Source organism: Taeniopygia guttata, chromosome 1 (assembly GCF_048771995.1).
Source record: "Taeniopygia guttata chromosome 1, bTaeGut7.mat, whole genome shotgun sequence".
NCBI lineage: Eukaryota > Metazoa > Chordata > Aves > Passeriformes > Estrildidae > Taeniopygia > Taeniopygia guttata.
This window is the reverse complement of record NC_133024.1, coordinates 44,560,278-44,585,920: the sequence shown is the minus strand read 5'-3', so window position 1 is coordinate 44,585,920 and position 25,643 is coordinate 44,560,278. Positions and strand designations below refer to the sequence as shown.

At 36.7% G+C, this 25,643-nt stretch overlaps 1 protein-coding gene and 1 long non-coding RNA gene across 2 annotated transcripts in view; both read right to left on the bottom strand.

Annotated features, from left to right (window-relative positions):
• The window catches only part of LOC140683884 (uncharacterized), a 97,485-nt gene that overhangs the window by 71,556 nt on the left and 286 nt on the right, over positions 1-25,643 (bottom strand). The gene's annotated exons all lie outside the window — the stretch shown is intronic.
• Positions 1,497-25,420, bottom strand: SLITRK1 (SLIT and NTRK like family member 1). The gene has a single exon (XM_041715540.2). The coding sequence runs from the start codon at positions 24,956-24,958 to the stop codon at positions 22,880-22,882; it is 2,079 nt and encodes a 692-aa protein (XP_041571474.1). The 5' UTR covers positions 24,959-25,420; the 3' UTR covers positions 1,497-22,879.

Sequence of the window (25,643 nt, the reverse complement as noted above, 5' to 3'; positions counted from 1 at the left end):
GAACAGAATTGGTACTCGCACAAGCTGTTTAGCTGGCCTTGCTTTTGAAACTGCTGACCTGACACCAGGAAAGGCAAGGGATCAGGCAGGAGATGCACAAGCTGCACAATGAAAAATTTAATAACTTGTAAATGGTGCAAGAAGGAAACAGGAGTTTGAAAGAGAAGAAAGAAGGCATATAACACTAGCTTTTAAACGAAAATTTTACCTTACTAAAATTACTATCTCTACCTCCAGATTGATCAGAAAATGCATTTACTGTTTTCAGAATTCTGAGTTTGATCCTAAAATCATAGAACTAAATTTAATATAGAAATATTTATTTATCACAACAGTAGAATAATGCATAAACCCCCCTATAATTATTGTTCAAGAGGTGTTTAAAATGTCCATTAGTATTACCATTTCAGAAAATCAGGCCACTTCCTTGAATAACTAAACATGGTTTGACGGTGCCTACTGTCAGGCAACCAGGTACAAAAAGATATACTCTTTTTTCATCATTCTTATGATAAAAAGAGATATGAAAAAACTGAAAGCTGAAAAGCCACAGAGTGAAAAAAAATATTCTGCAGAGAAACAATTTTAAAAATTACAAACACAATTTATAAAAGAAGTAAGTGGAATACTGCTGCATTACTATATCTGCAATAGATATTTAAATTGTATAGCTATCATATTCAAACAAATCTGTAGACAAAGACCGAACTCTGCTCACTTAATTTTCTATATTTTTATTTTTCACATGGTTTCTCTACATCTAAAAATTAATTTCTCTGTCCTTGTACATTTTAGACATGACAGTGCCTTTATACTTGCTTTTTCTTCCTTTAAGAGTGATAAGCAATTTACATGTAGTGGCAACTTACATGTGACAGATGATGTCATCCAAGAATAGTTTATTGCAAAGAATGATATAAGTGGTTACAGTAGGGAATAGAATGCAATAGTATAAAAAATGCTAGAATATGTATTTATTGTTAATTCTATTTTATTTATCCTTTCAAAGTTTCAAAAATAACTTCAAAATTCTTCTAAGCATCTAATAATTTCTGTGCAGTTGGTGGTGTTTCTTTCTTCATTTTATTTTTTGTTTTCCTTGCAATTATCACAAAAAAAATTTTGTACACTGATTTGTCCATATTTACATTATATTCATGGGCTAAAACTATGCAAAAGAACTGCACAATTATAGCTGGCAAATATTTTAGAATGCATATGCTAATGAAATTCAAATTAATAAACAGAGTACTTGTCTAGGACACTTATCCAGAATACAACTTAAAAAAAAAAATTTTTTCAATAAAAGAATTAATGCATTAGTGAGCACTATAAAATTAAAGTATGTAATATTAGTAATGATGTATAAATAATTACTATCTTTAAAATTCAGTCATGTGGTGGAAAATACACATGAATTTAATATCACTTTGATGAGACCAGTATAAATTGCAGGTAAAATACACAGAAAAAAGACAAAAAACATACTCTTCATGTTCCCAAGTGATTCAAAAGGTAATTTATTGATCAACAGTATTAATTACTCTGAGAATCTACTTCTGTGGTAGGTAGTATGCTTTACATATACAAAATACATTTACAGTCTTTCTAGTCACTGTTTTATTCTCTGATAGAAGATAACATTCTGTCTCTACCATTTAAGGATCTCATTCTTTTTTTATTGAAGTGATAGGAGTCTTCAGACTGAGGGCATTGTATTCTCTAACAGTTCAACCTTTATGTAAAGACAGGTTTAGTTTGGGAGTCAGTTGAGTTCTGTACATAACATACATATAATCTGTACATATAGTAGACCTGATAGTATACCCACTGTAAACATTGAAAAGACTGTTACTAATGTCAATGGCTTTTGATCTAGCAATTTAAGTATGTTGTATCAGAACTCAAACTAAATTCAGATGTTCCGAATTCTGATATTTCTTATACCTGAAAAATTCCTTGCATACACCCCCATGCACTGCATAGGGGCACAGGCTCATGTTACACTTTTGCCTCTGTTGTATACCTGCAATAAAGTTTATGCATGGTCTTGAGAAGATTGGCAGTGAAACTTAGCATTTGTTACTTTGTCAATAGATGGAGGCACATTCCTCACTGTCAACAGCAAAAGCCCACTTTCACATATGTAGCATGTCTGTCTAACTACACAGAATAAATGATGAGAATGAAATCTATCAGAAAATACTTCTACCTGAAGTCACAGAAAGTCCTACTTGTATGGCCACCTAGCATATTGAAGAGAAGATATTGTACATAGCAAAGTCACATGATGAAACATAATTTGAGCTAAACTATGAATCATTTTTTTTATTCTTGGAAGTGCCAGGTTGGACTTCAAACTCTTACACTTCAAAATGGTGCACAAATGTTTCGTTTCCTGATGTTAAAGGAAATATTTAACAAAACCTTCACAAATGTCTTTGAAAAACCAGTGTTCATTATGTCAACACTTAAAATATTTCTTAGTGATACATCCAAGCATCCTTCCATTATTTTAATGACATTTATTTGTGTATTGTGGTAATGCCTTGGGAAAAAAAAAATTAAAAAGGGAAAAAAAAGGAAAAACTCCAGCAATGATAAAAAAATATTTGACATCACAATAGAACCTTGGAAGTTAGAAAGAAAATGTTATTTAAGAATATGGAATTTCTCTAGAAATAGGACATAGTCAATCTTTATCATTAGATTTGTTTTGCAGTCCTTTGAAATTGACAAAGGTGTTCTCTAGTCCTGGCTCTACACTAGGTTGACCATTGTAATGGGTGAAATTATTGTAGTGGAAGCCAATTAGGAGTAAAATAATTTCTGCTGTGGTAAATTGCAATGAAAATTGGACACGTGCTTCTTTTCTCCTACTACAGAAGTTCTTTTGAGATTTGTTAAGATCTTCTCTCTTCCAAGTTTAAGTGCAAGACTTATAGTTGTGCACAGGAGCAGAAAGACAGGTGTCCTCAGCAGACCACTTTGTTCTCAAACTCGTAACAATATGAGAGCCTTGGGCACTTTACGGCTTCTCTCTACTCTTTGTTCTTATTTTAACCACAAAAATAAGAGCATGAATGTACTTCTATATAGATCTCACTAAGCTTATCGTGTCCTTACAATATATTTTAACAAGACTGCGAATCTATTAATGCTGAACACATAAAACCTATTTTTTTTATATTAACAGAAACAATGTATGTATTTTTTGGATAAATCCCACTTTTTTTTTTTTTCCTCACCAGTGAATTTTCATCACATCATCCTAAAATCTTCAGTGTGACTGGGATTAAAGACATATTTTGTTTTAGTATTTGTTTCCTATGAATAATGCAGTCACCCAAAATCAAGTATTTAAAATGTCTTCATTCTTTGCATATATTAATTTTTATTTTCAGCATCAAATAATACCTGTATGTGTCTAAAAAGGTCCCTAAATTCATTATTTTTATGGATAACTCCCTATTTCCAATACTAAATAAAGTATATTGTATTTGTTTCTTTAATTATAACTCAAATTCAGACAAGTTTATATTAAAAATACTCTTATTTCCATAGGAAGAAGGGATTCTAGACAAGGACATCTAATGGAGGATCCTTCGTCTTTCTGTAAGCAACTGAAAACCCACAAATATGTATCCTCATGTCACGAATCCAGGTAAAGAAAATTATTAAATAGATTTGCCTTAAATATCTTGAGTTGGGTCTCTCAGGATGGGATTCACCTTTCAAATTACACAAATTTAGGTGTTATTATGTAGATGACTACAGATTGAATAGGTACCTGATATTTCCCAATCGACAGATATCTAGGTATGCAACAGCCACCCACTAGTAAACATCCAATAACACTCAAAATTCTTTGGCATGCTGGAGACGCCTGCAGAGCTGTTTCAGACCTACCTAGGTGTGAGCTACTGGATGCTTCTGTCTCTTAAACAAGAAGGAGAGGCTGCTTTTTTCCTTATCATAGGGGCAGTCATGCTTTGAGTAGAACATATTTTTCCTTTCTCTTGGACAAACACATTATGCAATTCAGGACAAAATATGTCTGTTTTAATATCTCTATGATGATTAGGGCTAGAAACTAAAACAAACTTGTAGGAGCTAAGATAAAAAAGACAATAAAGTTAAGACAATACAAGGAACAGAGGATGCTAAAGGTGAAATTAGAAAAGAAGTGGAGCAGTGAGACTTACATAATTACTTTAAATTGATTGATCAACATTTTCACAGAAAATAATCCTTTTGGTGTAGATTTCCAATTAAAAAATAAATTACTGGTCAATTATTTACATATCTGAAATATCAAGTTTTTAAAACCTCCATCATTTCTGAACCCTAGAAAATTGCTATTTTTTTAAATGCTTTCCTTAAAATTTTACTTTTCTTAGGAACAAAGAATTCATTCTCTTGAAGGTACTATTTCATCTTGTTTTTTCCATTTTTTCAGAACTTCACAGTTTTACATGCATGTACTTACCAAAATTAAGTTCTGATAGTCTATTAGCTCCATTGTATAAGTAAAAATCAATACACTAAGACGCAATGAAAACCTTCCTTTAGAGAATGACTGAAGAGAAGCAGAGAAGTTGTAAAAAAATTAAATGCCATACAAATAAAACCTAATATTTGACAAATTGTGGTTTTACTCCTCACTGGCCCTATCTTGCCTTTTACTGCATATATATTTCTCCACCTTAGTAAATAGAATACCTCAGGTTTGCAGAAAAACGCCTGTGAAATTTCACAGTCCTTTCCTTCTAAATGTCACATATAACCATCACTCAAATTGAATCGAAGATGATATATTTTTCTATTTTAGAAATTATATTTATAGATAAGTACATTAAAAGTTGGAAACAACAGCGTATTATCACTGTCCTGGAAAATGCATCAGCTGCTGAAAGCTAGAAATTTCATTTTGATAGTATATCTAAAATATGTATTAAAAATTTATGGGAGAATATGAAACCAAGTCCTGGCAAAAATATCAACTAAGCATATAAAGGATTCATAAAATTATGAAATCATTCTGAAAGTGAGTATGGTACAGGTGAAAAGGGAACCTGATGTTTTTCAGTAGAGGAAACTATTATTTTTAATAGGGAAAAAATCCTTAGTTGATCTACTTCAATTTTTGGTACTTGGTTGTATGGAAAAAAATGTACAAGCTTGCTGGAGAAATATTGACTTATCAGCAGCTACCAATATTTATTCAAAATATTTCAAGTTTATCCTGTGAACAAAATAGGAAAATTACATTTACCAATGGTGTGGGCAGCAGAAGAGGAAATGATGGCATCTGAAAGATTTTAAGCTACAGATGACATATTTACAACAAGCATGTAAATTCTTCCTATCAGTTGCATCAAATTAAACCTCTTCATGCTCAAGTAACAGATAGTAGTTGCATAGTATTAGAAAAAGTTTCAATTTAAGTGAAAAATATTCAATCTTTGAAAAAAGTTTCTCATATTCTACTTGTGATAGTCTTTAACTAAAGAAACAAACAGATTTTTTCAATTACTTACTAAAGAATTCAAATGTAGATATAAACAAAAACATGTGAAAAATATATACTGTGCCGTATTTTTCAGAGAGAAAGAGATTTGATTGCTACAAGAACATATCTGCATTGCTTTTCCTAGCTATTGGCATGTTTGTAGAAATACCATCTGTAGTCAGCTGTAAATTTTCCGAGCTTTGCCAGCCTGGAAAGAGGAACCATGGTTGCAACCATGGAACCTTTGAAAGAGGAATGTCTAGTAGTTGTCAGAGCCAGCGTCTGCTCATTTCTTCTCGTAATCACAACCACACATGTCTATTTACCATTCCTAAAACAATAATTTATTCAATATTTTGGCCAATATTATTATCTGCTTAACTTCAATTCGGCTAACTACCTATTAAAAATGCAGTATTCCAATGCATATAAATAGAGGAAACTTATAAAAAAATAAGCCAACTCAAGAAATAAATATTAGCCCAATACCTGCTACTCATTTCAGTAAGCTTTCAGTTTTATGATTGTGAAGAAATTGCCAGAAGGACATGGCTACTTTTGACCTACTTTTCAACTTAAGTAGTCATTAAATGCCAAGAAAACACACTTGCTTTTCTTGACAGACTTTCCTGCCAAAAAGAAAATTATTGCCTGTATCAATCAAGAGTTCATGGCTGTGCGTTTCTTCTTATTTCCTCAGCTGTAAAAGCACTCAAATAAAGCACTTGCCTTTAAAATAAGCCCTCATAGATATAAGTTTTTAGCTGTGCTGAGGGATTAAAAGCCATGTTCTCCCTGCATGACATTTATTGCAAGATCAAGGTATTAACTTGTAGATAAGTGTAGGAGAATGCACATGAGCATTCTGAGTCCCTGTGCTAAAAACTCCTGAAATGCTTTTCCACTGAGAATGTGAAACATATTTTATTTTTTATTAAGATAATAAAAAGGATTAGTCACATTACAGATTAATTGCCAGCACAATTTATAATCCGTATTATAAAATGAAGCTCTCTGGTTAGCTGAATTCAGAAATTCATCTGAAAATGTAATCTTCCCATATGTTTGCAGGTCTGTAAAATAAAAATTAATGCTTTTCTGTGTTAAAAATTTTGCTTGCCATTGAGACATATGCCATGGTTTAGCTGGGAGAAATTATTTCTGGGACAGACTATTTGAATTAAAGTGAAAAATCTGGCTGACTATTTGAGACAATAAAACTATCATTATTTTGTGAATATTTTGAAAAATACATCAAATGTTACATATCCATGTTATCCAGCCTCTAGCATTATCACATTTTTAAATTATTTTAATGTATTTTACTTTTTCACTTGTGCAACTACAAAATACTATAAAAGTGTCCAATAAAGGTTAAAAATTAAAATACATTATTTGCTCTAACTTCTTTCACATATTCAACACTAGATTGTCACCTTGGCAGAACTGGTTTCAATATATACAAGTATCAATGTGACTTTTATTTTTTGACGTAGCATCATTCTACCCCTTCAATGTTCAAGAATACCAACATCCCTTTCAAGAACTTCTATGGCATTCTAGAACACACCAGCACATTGCATTGAGTGAACGGCAAAAAGAGCATAGACTAGCCCTCTGCAAATAGTGGTGTCCAACCGGAAAGGATAGGTAGATGGAGAGACAGCCACCATTTCTGTAAATTTTCGGTCTTCTGGAATAAGTTCATGCTGTGGAAGATTTGCTCCATCTAAACTGACAGTGAATTGCTAAGAACCATTCACTTCCATCTGTATGAATACATCCTGGTTTCTTGTGCCACAAATCTTGATGATTTTGTAAAAGCTCTTCCAAAACTCTATTACCTTGTTTTCATTCTCAGACTCAAACATATAATCAAGAAAGAATGCACTAGATTAAGCATATTTTTTTCTTTGCAAAAACTAAACAATAAATTTCAATGATTTTTAAATTTTTTTTCTTATGCTGTAAAAAATATACTAATTTTCTGTGCAAGCATCTAGCTGTCTTGTCTTCTAATGGCTGGTTTTTGTGATTTAATAAAGCATGTTAAAAGCAGCATTCTTACCTAAATTTTTCCTTTTTTTTATTTCTAGTATTTTATAATAATCACTAATTTATTATTGTTATTGATTAATTGATAAACTAATTATTATTAAAATATTAGGTCCTGAGTAGGGATCTCAGAGCATAGGGTTTTGTATTGAAAGGAGCTTTAAAGATCACTGCTTCAATGATCAGGGTTGTTTTTCATGAGGTTCGCATGGGCCTGTTCCTCAAGATTTCTGTGGATGACATCCCTTCCTTCAGGCCTATGAACTGCACCAGTCAACTTGGTGTCATCTGCAAATTTGCTGAGGGTTCATTCAATCCCACTGTCCATATTATTCCTAAAGACAATAAATTGTATTGGCCCCAGTATGGACCCTTGAAGGACACTGCTGTGTTTTGCTTTCGGACATTGAGCCATTGACTGTAACTCTTTGGACATGGCCATTCAGCCAATGCCTTATCCATCAAACAGTCCATCTGTCAAGTCCATACCTCTGCATTTAGTAATAAGAGGATGGTACCAAAGGCTTTACAGAAGTCCAGGCAGAATGACAACAGTAGCACTTTCCCTGTCCACTGATGTAGTCATTCCACCATAGAAGGCTAATTGCTTGGTCAAGCACAATTTTTCCTTTCTCTAATCGTATCTGTGTTTTCCATGTGTTTCTATATACTTTCCAGGAGGTTGTGCTTCATGGTTTTAGCAGGCACAGAAATGAGATAAACTGATCAGGTCCTCTTTGGTGCACTTTTTAAAAATGAGAGCAATGTGGCTTGGCAACTGCATCAGTCAGTTCCCTTATCATCCACCTGAGGGATGCACTTTAACAGCTCCCACAAACCTGTGTATATTTATATTCCTCAGGTGGTCTCAAGCTGGACCTTCTTCTACCATGGGAATTATCACTTTCTCCCAGTCCTGATCTTGCTGTTCAGGGACTTGAGACTGGCTTTTTTAACAAACTGATAATAGTGTCAGTGTCCTTCTCATTCTAGTGCATTTACATAGCTGTCAGTGACATTTTAGGTGTCCTAGGATGTGATCTCTGGTCTCCATCTTTCCTCAAGAATGATATAAAGTTGCCTTCAGACCTGTTCACATCTGCCATCACTATGTACATTTCTCAGTTATCCTAAAATATCTTGAATGATGTTAGGCACATACATTAGGGTTCTAATTTAGTTGCTTTATTTCATAATTCTGGCATGAAAAAAAAAAAATTTAGCTGTATATAGTTATTCAGTTCCCAAAATAGGAAGCAGCAACTTAGATTCTAAAGAACACACCCTTCTCTCCAATAGCCAGAATATTCATAACTACCAGCTCTAATTCAAAACATATGTTCTAGATATTATTTTAATATAATTCAACACTGGGAATTAACTAAAAGCAGAATCTATTGGTTAAAGATTTGTCCATCATTACTGCATTTCTTGCACTGAATACATGGAATTTTTCAATATGCAATGAATACCAGAATATGGTATTTACATGGCCAAGCAACCAGAGTCTTAACTTTGATTAGGCCTCATTTATACTGATTTTTCCATTAACATAAAATGCCATAAATAGGCATAAGTCAATTCTACTATTAGTGAGTCTCACACTCCTTGATTTGAATCCAAATTTACAGAACTATACATCAAAGTAAAATCAGATTACCATATTTTATGTGTGGGTGGATGTGTGATACACTAAAGGCATGCCAAACAACATTCTTATGTAAAGATCAGTAGGAAGAAAGTGATCGGAAGAATTTAAATCCTGCTTCAAGTGTCTGGCAATTTAAAAAGTATTAATTTTAATTTTTTTTAACTTGAATACAAAGCCATTTGTTTGCCTTTTCCCATTCTACTACCAATCTTATTGCTGCTTTGAGTTGAAACTCTGTATTTATTTGAGATGATTTTCTATTATATAGATGTGCTGAAGTGACAGTGCTTTTGAATTAGTCTTGCCTATGCATGTGGTCTGAAAATTCAGACTCCGCTCAAACTTGGAGTACAAAATAAAAATTTCCATTTTGTAAAGCAGCTCCTGGGTTGGGCATTAATACATTATTATCCTGTTGACTTTGATAGTTCAATGCCTGTTGAAAATGTTCCTCCATATTTTTGAAGACTCATCTATATGTTTCAATTGGTATTCTACATGACTATTTCAAAATACTGGGAAACAGGTAGAAATGTAACATCTGGTTTAAAAAAACCGCATCAGTTTTTAAACTGGATCTACCCAGTTTACAAATAGCTTGTTACACAAATTATATGATAATAAGGTTTAAAATATGTAAAGTTTTAAGCTTGAAACTTTACTCTGATGGAGAAATAAGAGAAAAATTAATAAATTGAAACTGTTCTACCATTCTATAGGGCAATTCAGTGAAAATTCTAGTAACACAATGAATCTGATGAGATAGTGTCATGATAATAGTCAGGTACAATATCTGGTTTGAAATATTATATTAACATGAAAAATAATTAAAACTTGCTTACAGAACTATGTTCATATGCATAATTTACCAGGAATCAGATTCATTTAGGAATAAAAACTTGAGATGTTTTTGTTTGCCGCACACAGGCTGCCTAATGTAGTGAAAAATCCAGCATGAAATTCCTCATTCTGCTTCACCCTTCTCAGACATTTCTTCAAACAAAAATTACATTTCAATGCAGACTTTTGGGGAGTTGATTTTTTTCCAAATCATTATCTATAAATTATGTATAGTGGTTATGTTGTACAGCCTTATTCATGAGAGACAGAAGGCAAATGACTGCCTTTATTTAAAACAATCACTAGTATTTCTAAAGCTAAATAACTTAAACAAATTCATTTTCATTTTAACTCTGATTCTTGCAATCTTTTAAATCTGACAGAAGATAACAGGGCATATAGTTAATTACTATAAATCTGAAGATATTTCTAGTGACTTTGACTTAAAAATGTTTTTTACAATTTGTTTCTGAATCATGCAAAGGAACTTTCTTATCAGATTTGACTCCTCTAAACAATTTGTGCTCAAGTCTACTGAGATCTCTACTAATCCTTCTTATAACTTCAATATTAGTATCAGAAGGAATTTTCAACATTTTCTTCAGCACGGAATTTTGGGTAATAACATGCAATTTTGTGCAATAAATACTATAAGGATGCAATAAAGAAGCAAAAGAATTCTCTCATTATCAGCCATTGGCATGATTTCTTTAGAATTAACATGACATTTCTGCATATAAGAGCTCTTCCTAAGACAGGAAACAATTTCCAGGTATTTTCATGAATTAATTTGTTCTTTTAATAACTCAGAGATATTAAGAGCTAAAACTTCTATATTATTCCTCCTTCCCACCCTGACTCCTCCTCCACCAAGATTAATCCAGAGTAAGGATGGCTGTGCTCAATAGGGCCATTTCTTGATTGGGACAGACTTTTGAAGTGAGGAAAGGTTCCCTGGGGGTCTGAGAGCTCAGATGGTTATGAGGCTTGTATTTTCCAGAATTCCATGCTGCTGAGGCAAGGGGTAAGACGGTGATTTCAGACACCTGAATCCTCCTCTCTCCATTCAGGTAGGTCACTGACACACTGTTATTTTACAGCAAAGGAATAGATGGTCCAAGCCAAAGACTCAAAGTGTGGAATTAATTGGAGGAAATGCAGCTGTTTATGGTTGTAGTCATATATTTAGACTAGGTGCCCTAGATTCCTGTTAGAGTGAATGGAAAGAAATAAAACTATAAAAACATGCTTTATCTCTCTCTAAATATGGATAAGGCTTATTTAGAGATTCAGACTTACAAACATAGGTGTCCAAATGTGAACTAAGGATTGAAGTTCCACATACAGTCAATGAAAAAGTTAATCTTGGCCAAAGCATAAACAGCAGGTTTGAAATTTCTTAGAATATCTCAGACATCCAGGACCTCTAAAAGAACTGTAACCTTCTCAAGTAGCAGCTAGAGGTCATGTTGAATACTCCAGGAAACCCAACAATAATACTACATTTAAAAGTTGAGTTTTGTGTTAAGTTCTGTTCAAACTGATCTGAGACACTCTCTATTTTTTATTCTCTATTTTATCCTCTATTATCTATTCTCTATTTTCTCTATTCTCTACAATGGCTGTTCCTTTGATGACTGTAGTAAGAGTTTAGACACAACAGTTTACACCCATATGACATTATTTAGTTAGCTAAATTTGTTGTCTATGTTTACAGCTGAAATGTTCTTCACATCCCAAAATGTCACATAAACAGGAATAGTTACATTTTCTCCCCACTGACTATACAGAAAGACAAAGGTGGCTTGCTCAGCATGAGAACTCTATGCTGGAGCTGTGAGAATTTCAGCAGGAGTACATTGAAATTCATCTTCACAACTGAATGAAGAAAAAATCTTAATAGGCATATCTATTTATCTGATTAATATAACCCATGTTTTCAGAAAGTTAGAACTTTTGTCAGAACCCATTCGTCATAGTGAGGGAAGGGAGAGGAAAAAAAGAGTTAGTATCTGGTTTCTTGACCTCTGTCTTAATACTGTCAGTTTGACTTGTCAATTAGTGTCAATTGTGGTTATATTGATCTGTGTATTTTGTGGATTCTAACTAGAACTAGACTCATTCTACAAACTCAGATACTAGAGCAAAGTCCGTGGCTTCTAACTTTCAGTCACAACTGATGTAATTAATAGGGCTACTTTTCTAAGAAGGAATTGGATTTAATTACTTTCATCTTTCTCCTGTATTCACTGATCTTTTTTGGACAGATATTAGTAAAACAAAAAAAAAATTACATGTTTATTTGAGACAATATTGCATATATTTTTATTTTATTTCATAATTAATGTACCATTGAAAGTAAATTATGAAAGTATATTGAAAGTAAATTGGCTGATATTCTTTGGTTTATTCTTATCTATTTCTGTGATACTAAATTGAGGATGTCCTCCTGAAACCAATAGAGAAACACTCTTGGAAAACAGGAAAATAAAAAAAGCCTCATTTTTATTGTTGCCATTGTTATTATTAGGATATTATCCTCCTTTTTGATTTGAAGTAATGTAAGATTAAATATTAAAATTATGTAAAAATTTAAAAGTGAATATATAGATCAGTCTGTGTCCCAGTACAGCAGCAAACATTTTTAAAAATAATCAATTTTGTGTATTGTCTAAAATATTCTGGTTTTCTTTTAATAAAATGTGATTTGACCATGGAAAAAGATATTTGAAGGATACTCTTTGGCTGCCTTCTTTTATATGTGTGTTCTTATTTTTAATTGAAACTTCCATCATCAGAATGTTATTCACAAGTGTGAGATTCATCACACTTATCTCTAGCAATATAAAAGTCAAATAGCTTAGCTGTGATTTAACTCACCCAACCTTAGAAGTGGCAATTCAGTTACAGACTGCGAAGTGTAAATTCATGTGCTCACAATACAGCTGTTACGTTTCAGCTAGGGAACACTTAAAAGGCTTTAACATAATCATCTGTAACACTTAAGGTATGCTAAAGTATCTTGCCTGAATTCCAGCTGCCAGTTCAGAATAGAAGATGTATTAACCATGGACAGATATCTCAGGTATCCCAGGATGCCCTGAATTCCACCTAAGCATGCATATCTCAAATTATTTGAAAACTCTTTTTAGAATCCAGTCCCAAACATCTGCCTTCAGTTCAAGGAGATAGGATTGTATACGAATGCTGTCAGTCATAACTGCAACAATTTAAATTAAGGCAATAAACCATTCCAGTAGTTTAACACGGAATATTAGTACACATGGCAAAAAAAAAAAAAAAAAGTTTTAAAATTTATTTCATTAAATAAAATTTCTCGTTGTTGTATTCTAGTCTACTTGTCCAATGTCGGAATGTCAGTCAGAGGTAAAGGCAGGGAGATTGAAGTCTGTTTTAGAAATATAATAGGATTTCTGAGAAAGAATTGCATCATAAACTAAAGAAAGCAGAAAGGAAAATAGCAACAAAAACAACAAAAGCAACAACAAAACCTACAATTTTTAAGCCCATCTATGAATCTCTGGCCCAAATGCTGAGACCACAGGAGATACACTGTAGATATTCACACTTCTAAATGAGCAAGAAACAGAATTAAATCATAGGCTCAATCTCCAAGCACAAATTGGCTCATGTTCACATTGCCAAGGGCTTGTCCCTTCTTTAGCAGTTTTGTCTTGGACTGAGCTAGTTGAGAGCAACAGAAAAGAGCTAAATTATGATAGAACAGTTATTCAGTAGGAATTCTCCATTATGGATTATGTGTTATGGATTATAGCTAGGGTGTTTGAGTTTATTCACATTCTGATTTAGTTAGCTTAGCATAATAAAGGACCCTGTTCCAGTCAGTTATGGGGCACTCAGTCTGACTCAAAAGGACATATGTCACACACTTATGTTTTCCAAGTTTTTTCTTCATTCACTAATGTTTGAAAATTTGATCCTGCACTGATTCCTCATGATACAGACAGAAGAGGGATTCAAAACTTTCTTTTTTGTCCCCACAAGAGCAATTCTTCCTATTTTAATAAACCCTGAAATTTTGAAAAACAGTATTATTCCACTGAAAACCACAGAAACTTACAGTGAATGGGATTTTGTCTACAAAAATATATGTACTAATGAAAAACATATTTTGATAATTTCTATTTACTTTCCTTATCATATGAGATACCATTATGGCTCCATTAATACTAGTAGTATCAACCCTTCCTAAAATTAGCATTCTTTACTAAATGTCTTTACCCTAAGATTTTTGCTTTGTATTGAGAAATGTATTGCTTTCATAAAACCATCTTTAGAAATAATATCCATGTAAATCAACTGTATCATATTATCTGACCAGAACTCTGCTGATGATGTAACACTTCTAATCAGAACTGATCCTTTAAAATACATGGCGTATTTCTAAACCTCATCAAGAAATTTTTTCCTCAATTTTATTCCATTCCTAATTCATCAGGAGGCATAATCTACATGCTCAGGTACTGTAAGAATGCAGCTAAGAATCCTGGAATTAATTATTCAGATTAAAATTTATGAATGCTATGAATTTGTTCAAAGGAAAAATGGGCTTAATTTAATATACATGTCTGCAGCTGAGCTAATAAGTTTGGGCAGACAGCAATTCATGGATCTGTAATAAGAACAACTTCCTTCTGAGCTTAATTTTTGTATTGCCTTATTACCAAATCAAGTCTAATCATTACTCTAAATATACATTCAGATTTATGTAGTTGCAGAGGAGTATTGTCTTACACTAAAATTTTAGTTAGTTAAGATCATCTTTCATTAATAGCAGCACAGCTATAGAAAGACCTTTCAAAAATGTGCATGCTTCTTTTTCCCATGGGTGCTCTTAGCCAATGTCAATAACATCTTTCACTCTGTTGCTCAGACCAGCAGTTCTTCTTTCTGAAAAATTTCAGCAAATCTGCAGGGCCTAACACTGTATTTAGTGCATTCTTTTTGTTCATTCTTATTCTGTCATGTTTTGTTTCTGAAAAAAAAAATATTTAAAAAAGGCAGACAGAAAACAAACAAACAAACACAACCCCAAACCAGAAAATCCTTAAATGTAGAAGGTATCTTCATTATTTTTACTACTATAAATATTATTATTCCCTGCCACACATAATGTCATTGGGCAGAACACAACTTCTGGTAGGTTTTTGCAACAGTGAAAATGTACCCCAAAATTTAGAAAATTGTTTCTATCTTAGCGGTTTAGATATATCCATTGACCTATCTTTCTGAGGAATGCTTCCAGCCTAGGTTAATAATTTCATACACACACTTTTTTTAAACAACCATGATCTTCACCACCCTATTTGTAAATATTTCCTTAACAAGCTAGCTAAGATAGAGACAAATCGACAATAAAGACACCTCAAAACACATCCTTTATAAACAAGCTACCTCATTTTGAATCATTTGCTTACCAAATTGCAACAGTGGGAAAAAATCCCATAATGTTTTGTACTTTCATTCTCCCCTTTTGTGCTCAAGCTACGTTTTGGCACTTCTGTCTAAAAGTCCTTATTGCTTGCAAAGTGCCCAGCACACAATGCTGCAAACATTGTTGTGCCATATTTATCCTGGGCAATTGAGTAACAGTCTCTAGAGTCTAGCTACATATTCTACATCCTGCACTTAAAACTTTCTTACCATCTGTCTGCCCTTAAAGATCTCTCATGTGAATAAGTTGTTACTGTGTGTCCATAATGAAATTATATTTTTCCCTTTTCAAACCTCCTGTGACAATCCACTTAACAGTTTTGCATTCTATTTTCATAAACCAGACTTTCTTTTTTCTGAAACATTTTCCATTCCATTTGTAGCATTTTATCTTTCATCGTGATGAACTTAATGACTTCAATAATGACTATAACCCTGGAGTACTGTATTCTTCATTTGTATTTCAAGCTTGACCCAAGAACCTGTTATTTATTATTATGGTATCAGCAATAACTGTCAGGAATTTTTGTTGTTGTTGTTCTGCTTTTGCTTCCTGAGCCCTACATTACTTTAAGAGGTCACTATTATTGTTATTACGTACTATAGCAATTTCTAATGACACCAGCTGAAATAGGTGTCCCATCCAGAAGCAAGCATTAGGATACAATTCCAACATTAAAGATCTAGCAATTTAGAAAGACAAAAATAAAATCCAAGTTAGAAAAACAGATGGAAAGAGTATGTGGTACGCATGTATCCTCTATCGCTAACCTCTAAAAAATAATGGCCATCCTCTAAAAATTGTCATGTCTCTACAAACCATCTCTAATATAATTTTTTTTAATGTAGTTTAAAGGGTTTGGTTTAATTCTCAAATGCATTTCATTATCTGCAGCACAGGTGTATGTAACTGAGCTACATTTAGCTCATTGAGCTACTCCTCTGCTTGTCCATAGACATGCAGTGCTTTTGTGGTGTCTTACCTTGCCTGGGCCCCAGCTGATCATATATTCTACAAGCCTTGAGTCTTTTCTATCAGCACATAAGACACCAAGATATTTCAAATTACCTATTTGAATCAAGATATTTCATATTGCTTATGTGTACCAGGTGAACCAACCCACCAGGCTCTCAGGGTAGATCAAGAATTCAATTCAGTTGTTCCCACATGGATGTCTACTCCTATTCCAAATGACGTAATGTATTCTAGAGTCCAAGTGCCACTTCAGAAATATTCTAGTGTGCCCTAGTTCATTTTTTTTGTGTCTATCAGTCTCGTTCACACACCCCAGATACTCCGGGACACCTCTTAGGGCACTACTGACTGTTAGGGCAACTCATTCGAGCCCATCAAACTAGATGAGAAAGATACCACCTAATTTCAGGTCAGATAGTAATCCAGAAAATGAGTCATATTCCTAATTTTTTCCACCTGACCATACTGCTTCTTAATTCCTTCATAAAATTCTATAATGTACCCACCCATCTTTACTATTTGGATCCTCATTTAAAGTAAAAAGAACCATTATCTTCACATGCTTTTGTTTTCCTCATCACATTTTAGTGCCTCCTGTTTGCTAAAATTCTGCTTGCAAGAGATGCAGTTGATTCAGAAATGAAATAAAGTAACATAAACCAAATATGACAATCCATAGTTAGACATTCTTTAAGACCAAAGCTTGAGGGGTCTGTCTGAATGCTCATGACATCATCAAAAGTCATTAATAGCTAAGACAATTTGTTCCAGTGGCTTAGCTGGAAAGTAGCTGAGGGGAATCAATCTGACTACCTAATAGAACAAGAGAAGTACTGAGGAATTTTGATGGTACCAATGTTTCCATCGAGCCAGTTCTTTCTGCCAAGGGCACTTTGTGCCACTTATACCAATAAATAATGGTAGTTTAAGCAGTCATTCACCTAGGGTCAACTGAGTGTATTCTAAAATGGGCTTTTTCTGTCCATTCTTTGCTATGAATTTTTGATCTTAGTCTTCAAGTGTATGATGCAAGAGACTAATTCCTCCCAGGGGACTTTCTGGTGACTTTGTTCCTCTCTCACATGACTGAAGAATGTATATAGGAAGTATTCACAAAAATTGAACCGGGAACTTTAACTAGTAAATGGAATCATTCAGCATGACAAGATGCCCATTGACCTGGCAATTAATCTTGGAGAAGTAATACTGAGGGATCTCATTTATATTTCTTAACCCAAAAAAGATAAAATTATAAAGGCTTCTGAAACTCACAGATATTATGTTACAAGTTAACCCACTAAGGTACCATTGCTAAACATAATCATAATTAATGTAATTTAATATAATACATTTGCTATATTTTTTGTCCCCCTTTTCTCCATTGCTGATATTGCTCTGGGGCAAACTGAGTAAAATAAAATTATTTTTGTGATTCTGATTGGTCATGTCCATACTTCTAATACAGTTTAAACAGACTGATCATTTTAAACAGATAACAGAAATATTAGGACAACCATATCTTACCAACACAACCTATTAATTCTTCACCCTCTGACTTCATCACAAATACAAAAAAAAGCCCATTTGTGCAGTAGTCAAATGCCCTGAAGTCCTGCCCAATGCCTGGAAATTTCTGTTCCATAAATCACAAAAAATCCCACAAATTTGGACTGCACAAGCACATTGAATAATATTCAGCCACATAAACTGTCCTACTGCCCATCTTATTTACATACATCTATGGGAACTTTGCTAAATACAGAAGGATCTACCTAATGAGATCCTTTAACATCTAAGAGTGCCCATTTTTGATTACGTGTGAATAAAAATGCAGCCAAATTCTCTCTGACTGATTCAAATAGTTAAAAAAATTACAGAGTTTGGTATAGAAGAAAACAATTGCCATGCAGATTCAAACTCCAAATATAAGAAAAAAAAAGATGTTAAAGATCTGATATCTTGTGCATCATTTTCCAAGAAAGCCCCTAGATGAAGCCTTGGAGAAGGTTACACAGAAAATAAAAAGAGCAATTTTATCTCAAATTTCTGCTGTCTTTTGCAACTTAATAAACCACTAACAAAAATACAATGGGAAAGAGTTTGTAACTTTACTTAGAGCTACTTGTCTTTGGGAAACTTTGATATTTATGAGATCTACAAATTGTTTCACAGATAATGGAAGGTAGAAATCATTCTGTTGGGAAAGATGAGCATTTATCAGCCTCTTTCTGCCCTAATTTTCACCCTAATGACTTTTGCCACCAATCTGAAAAAATGTGAAATGTTCACTTTGCGTAGTTCACGGCTTTTCTACCTGAGTGAAGATTAGCATACAAAGCCTTTTCTTCTACCTCAGATCACATCTGCCCCCACTCTTGCTAAAAAAAAAAACCAAAAACTAAACTAAATATAAAACCGCTAAGAAAAAAAAAGCTAACTCAAACCGAACAATAAACCCCCTCAAAGATTATATCACTTAGTTTGAAATCAGATCTGAAACTGTATTTTCAATGCAACTGCCCTGAAGTTAGAAAATAACCTGACACAGCCAATACATTTAGCAAAGCAACATAATAACACATTTCTATGCAGTTCCAACAGCACACTTTTTCTCAAAATGACACACATCACCCTGGGTATGAATTTAAAATTTTTTCAGGTTGCTTCTAGAATTCTGTTCACTCTTCTGCAATGGCATGCAGGAGGCTACCATGTAAAAAGGCATGGATTTCTATGGCAACAGTTTAAATTCTAGGCTATTCTTAGTTGAAGTGTTTGCAGAAACAAAAACAAAGCACAAACAACCCTTTTAAACTAGATAAATAATAAATCTCTTTTCTGCCTTTTCTGAAAGAACAGAAATGCCGTGATGATTAAGCAATAAGTAACTAAATGCTATATATACTATACTTGAAGTTACAAGAGTTATAAGTTAGCAGAAAAAAATGCCCATTTTGACACAGCATGGATATCTTATAGGCTTCTAATATTAGAAATAACATCATGACTGTCATTATCAGCAAATAAAACATTTACTTTTTGGTTATTGCTCTTAATGCAGTACAACTGAACATATTTAATACATTTGCATTTCACTCCTCTCCAAAACATCCTCAATAATCCTTTTTCTTTCTCTTATGTTTCTTTTTTTGTTGAGTATTTTGTTTGATAAAAATAATCATGGAAGTGCTAAGCATGTAAATAAGATAAACATTGTAATGCAAGGCCTGGTAATTATTACATCATCTCAGAGAGTTGGGTGATCTATGTGTCTTAAGAGCAAGTCTCTGCAAGATGGAAGAATCCTGTGAATGTTAAAATCTGAAAACGACATAGAAAATTCCATTTTGTAATTTTTCCACAACCTAGAAGCAGGGTGATAAATACATGTCTTCAACATTTCAATTGAATTGACATTTCTATATAGGTTTGCCAATGAACTAGAACTTTTAGGAAGCTAAATGAGCACATTTCCAACTTTATGTTACTTTTCAATGATGACAAATTAAAATTAAATATTTAGCATTATATTCTCTGAAATGCATGCATGTCTGATCTCAGCCAGTGATTTGACATTTTAATTTATTGTGCATTTTATCTAAACTTCCATTTCGGTGTTTCTAATGTAATTATTATTATTATTTTTAGCATGGTCTATGTTCTCAATTTTGCCACTGCACTATCAAAGAGAAGGCAGCTAGACTTAGGTTGTCTTCTAAAAGCGCACCAGCTCATACCTAAACAGGTTATTTTGGACTCTTTCTAAGCTGAATATGATGGCCTTCCAAGGACAGAATTACTGGCTCACATGTAAGTGCATTTATTTTTTCTTCTCAAACTATTCAACAGTGGATTTCACAATGGCAAAGTAGTGCCTCTACTGTCATCACTTTGTCCTACACAGAGCATCCTGGCAGAATCTGTCTAAGGAAGCAGCAAGGTGGAATAAAGAAGGGACCTTGAAATAAGAATGGTTTGTATAGTTAAGCAGGCCATGCCATTTTCGCAGCTCCACAACCAAATTTCAAGGTATTTTCTAGGAGACTACAGATTTTTCCACAGTGATAAAGGATTCTGGAGGAATGGTGTATTTCTTGTGTTTAATTCTTCATGAATACCTGTAATCAGGCTTCTTCTTCACTTTCAAGAGCATACCTATTGCAATGTGTATGTTTGTCTGTTTCCTTCTCACAGATCCCAAAGGTGGGCTTCTTCTATAAAGCAAACCAAATCAGTATTTGAAATTTACTAAGTCCCTTACAGTGTTTTACTCTTTAAAAGAATTCTTTGCCTGGAGAAAGCCAGGAGCAACGTGACTGAAATTCTCCATATCTCCACTGGGACTTGAGCTGTGAGTTACAAGTGATTTGCAGAGACTTTTGCCTTCACAGGTTTGACTGAGTTTAGGGGCACTTTCCCGTACAGGAAGGGGATCAAAGGCGAGCTGCCTGAAGTCCAACTGCAGCACTGCGCCGTGTTTTTTTCAGTTTTCAGTATCAAAGGGTAGAGGTACCCAGTGCAGGAACGGGAAAATCTCTGCGGGCTAATTCGCTTTTCCCACTGGCGGCAGCTGCTGAAGCCCGGTCCCCCGCAGCTGCCCCACCGGGCAAGCTGCTCCCGGGCGGGAATTCTGGCCGCGGAAATTCGGCTCCAGCTTAATGAGACCAAGCTGGGCAGAGGCACTTAAAGCAAATTCCCACTAACATCCCTAATATATCTGCAATGTGTGCAGCAGAGGCGGTGACAGCAGCGGCAGCAGCATGAGATTCACAGTATTAATAAAGGGATTCACTGCCTCGTAAAAAAAAAAAAAAAAAAAAAAAAAATGGGAGGGGAGGGAGAGGGGAGGAGGGAGGAGGCAGGCAGGAAACTTCTGTGTGTTATTTACATTGGGAAAGGGGGGAAGGAAGGGTGTTTGTGCCTCTGCCTGTGAATGAATGAGAAAAAGGAAAGGAAGGAAAGGAAAGAGAGGGTGGGAGGGAGGGACACACACACACAGAGCACTGAAAGGAGGCTCTGTCCCCTAAACCCAAATAACCCATTTGCAAGAATTGGATGCTGGAAAAATGGTAAGGACCCGGAGTTGAAAACATTTTCACTTTAATACTGAAAAAATATGCCATTATAAAATCCTCGAATAGAATTAGTAAGTTTCACTTGCTTCCTCAGTTCTGTTTTCCTCAAGTTATAGTAAGATTTACAACAGCACAGAATTTTCTACCATTAAACTTTGCAGCCTAAGCGCTAGAGTGACATTAATTGGTCATGCTTAACTGCCTTGGATTTTTTTTTTTTTTTTGTATGTTTACACTGTTACCATAATAGAAATCAAGGGTACTAATTTTTACATTCAGATGGAAAGGCAATATTGATTATGTATATTGAAAAAGAAGAGAGAGAAAACAAAACCAAAGCCTACCCTCCCCACCTCCCCTGAAAAAATGAAACACAACCCATTATTAACAAAGCAAACCTCTCCCAGCAAAGTAATTCCCACCTAGACATAAAAATAAAAATAAAATTTAAAAAATCCAATGAGAATATTCATGCAACTATGTCTTAAATAAAATCTTTACAATATTTTTTTCCACAGAAAAAGTACGATCTCTACTGCCTATTGATCACACAAAAAAAAAAAAACTGGCGAAATGGCACTTTTTATTATTATACTGTATTTCGTATATAGAAGGTTTGATACGAAGGGACTTATCAGGTAAGAGGGATGATGGTGTGAACTAGACGCTGCTTCCAGTCGGGGGCTGGAGCGTCCCTGGGGTGCGTTGTATCCATGCGAGCCATGCAGCACTTTTTTTTTTTTTTTTTTTTTTTTTTTTTTGTCCATTTGTCTGTTTGTTTCGGAGTCGGAGTCATTTATTTACATTACATTCATGCCTTCGTGCAACTTTCCACTCCTGCTTTGCCGTCAGGAGGAGGCCAACACCAGTCCTCTGCTCCCCTCATTTTCCCGGCCTCTTGAAAAGGGGTCGGTCCACAAGGGAAGAGGGCAAAAAAGCAAATCAAACCCCACCATAATTGAACAAAAGCCCAACAAAACCAGGAGCCGTGTTTCGCCCTGCCGGAGCCGAGGGAAGCTGTTCCTCGTCTGTCTGTCGCTGCTCCGGCCGCGCACGGACGGGGGATGCGCGCACCGCGGCGGGCTGCGCAGCGCTGCAGGGATGCGCTCCGGCGCTGGGCTCCCCCCGCCGCCCACTGGGCCTCGGCGTTTGCTATGGGGGTCGTGAGGAAGGGCGTGCGTGTGTCTGTGTGTTTCTCTTCTGACAAAAGGTAGAGGCGGAGGTGCAGAGCTGTCCCCGGCCGGCGCATGGAGGGCCGGTCCCGGGTGGCGGCCGCCCCCGCCCCGCCCGCCGCCTTAGTCCGACAGGGAGTGGGAGCCGCAGTCGTACACCCTGTGGGCCCCGTCGGCGCTGTAGGGCCCGTTGTGCCAGTAGGAAGAGTCGCAGACCGTCTGCAAGGAGTTGATTTCAGATGCAGAGGAGTTGGCGTCCCTCCTCTTGGACCGTTTTCTGTTCCTCAGGATGAAAACCAGCATGCCAACCACTGTGAAGGCAGAGGTCACAAAAACCAGCAGAAGCCCTGGCACTAGCACCGAAATAGAGACCCGGCTGGTCTCCAAGTAGGAGTTGGAGTGAGTACCTGTCTCTGTCAAACCGGTGCTGTTTTTGTTAGTAGAAGTTAATGTGGGAGAGATTTTTAACTGAGGGCAAATCACATCATTGGAGAGAGACTCGAAATCCTCCTTGAAGAAGTCTTCAGGGGACTCACACCTCAGGTCACTCATAATCACCTTAGGGCGCAGCATCTCTGCCCACTGTTTGAAAGGCACGATAGGGCACGTACAGTCCCATGGGTTGCCGTGCAGGTCGATCTGGGTGATGGAGGTGAGCTGGTCCAACACCCCCGCCACCGGGAGGTACATGAAATAATTGTTGTGTATGCTCAGCTTGGAAAGTGAGACCCCGGCGAACACGTCTACTGGGAGAGACCTCAGCAGGTTGTTGTTGAGGATGAGGACTCTCAGTTTGGGCATCGCATTGAAAGTGCCAGGCATGATCATCTGGATCCCATTAAACTCCACATTCAGATACTCCAGGTTTTGCAGCCCAGCAAATTTCTCCCGGGACAGGGTGTCTAGGTAATTGCTATCCATGTAGAGCCATCGGAGATCAAAGAGGTTCTTGAAGGTGTTGTTCTCAACGGTGGCAATGTTGTTGTTGCCCAGATCGAGTAAATTAAGTTTTCGGTAATCCAGAAAGTGGGATTTCCTGATGGTGTGTATTTTGTTGTCTCTCAGAAACAGCTCTTGCACATTGGAGGGCTTGGGCTTCAAATCCACCAAGCTGCTCACATTCCTATCATTGCAATTAACCTTTAAACCCGAGCCAGGGATCTGGTCACAGCTGCAGATGTGCGGGCAGGAAAAGGTAGAGGGTAGTTTGCTCTTCGCACTCACTGTCGACACGGCAGCAGTGGGTTTGGTCTTGATTTGCCAGTTGACAGGAATCTTTGTACCTCCGTTTGGAGCAGATCCTGGCGTGGCAGGGTCTTCTTTGCCATGTATTTTAAAGGGGGTTGGAATGGGACCAGGATCGCAGGTTTCTTCTTCGGCAGGGGGAGCAGCTAGGCTGGAGTCTACTCTGTTCTTTTTACACAGCTCCTGCTCTGTGGTCTCATTTAAATCTTTGCCCTGCAACCTAGTGGGAGCTTCACAAATCACTCTGCCGATCAAAGCGTTTTTAGGTATGTTTTCCAGCCATTCTTTTAACGACAGCAGATCGCAAGTGCAGTCCCAAGGGTTATCCTCTAGCAGGATTTCAGCAATGCCTGGGATCTGCTCCAGGACCTCCTCGTAAGGCAAGGTTTTAAGACGGTTTCCCCGGAGGTCGAGGTGGGTGATCGGCACATACTGAAACACGTTGGGGGGCAAGGTGCTGATGAGATTGTCATTTAAAATCAGCACCTCTAGCTTGTTTAAGTCCCTAAATGCTCCCGGGTCAATATCCCGCAACAGATTAAAATCTGCCTGGAGGTATTCCAGATCGTCCAGCCCCAGGAAAGTCTGCTTCCTGAACGATTTGATCTTGTTGTTGTTTATGTGCAAGCGTTTCACCAGCTGCAGACCAAGAAAAGCCCCAGGAACAATCTCATGCAAACCGTTGTTTTCCATGTGCAAACTGACCGCATTGTAAAAGTTAGCAAACTCATTAGGGAAAAGTCGAGTCAGGGAGTTGCCATGCAGGAATAAATGGTAAAATTGGGAACTTGGGGCGGTGAAATGTTGCAGGCTGGTAAATCCCTTTTTCTCACAGTCTACGTGCAAATCCCCTTCTATCTCGTTGCAGGCACAGATCTTCTCTTTGCAAACGTCCCCTGTAACGTTTCCAGCAGCAAAACAAAGAGACGTCTCCAGCAACAGAATCCAAAGCAGCATTTTTAAACCGAGCAATTCATTCCCGATCTCATCACAAAGTAACAGCAACCATCCTCCTCACACGGAAAGCAATTCCAGTTCATTCAATACATTAAATGTCCGAACCACCAGCAAAGGGGGATATAAAAAAAATGTGTGTGGGGGAGCAAGGAGGGTCGGCGGAGGGGGGGGGGGGATGCTTTCTTTTCTCCTCTCTCCCCCCCACGCACAACTGCAACAGCCCAGATTCCAGTCAGTAATTATATCCACAAACTATCCAGGCACGTACTGCAAGGCAGGCGAAAAAAAAAAAAAAAAAAAGTAGAAGGAAAAAAAATCCCCCTCCTCGCTCGCCCTCCCTGACGCCGGCCGGGCAGCTAAGCGGAGGTCTGCCGGCCGGGCTGGCTCACCGGCACGGTGCTGCTGGCCCCCGGCCGCCGCTGCATGTTAGGGAGGCGCGGGCGGGAGCGCGGCGCTGGCCGCGGAGGCTGCGCGGTGCGCGGCTCCGCGCGGACTGACCTTGCCGCGCGGCGGCGGAGCCGCGCTCCTCGCCCGCCGCCCGCCGGGCGCTGTCCAGCGCCGCGGTGCTGAACGCGCCCGCCCAGCCTAGGCGCTGCCCGCCGAGCCGCCGGCGCCGCGCCGCGCCTGCCCCCGCTGCTGCGGTGCGCGGCTGCCCATGCCCGCCGGCGGCCGCAGCCTGCCGCGG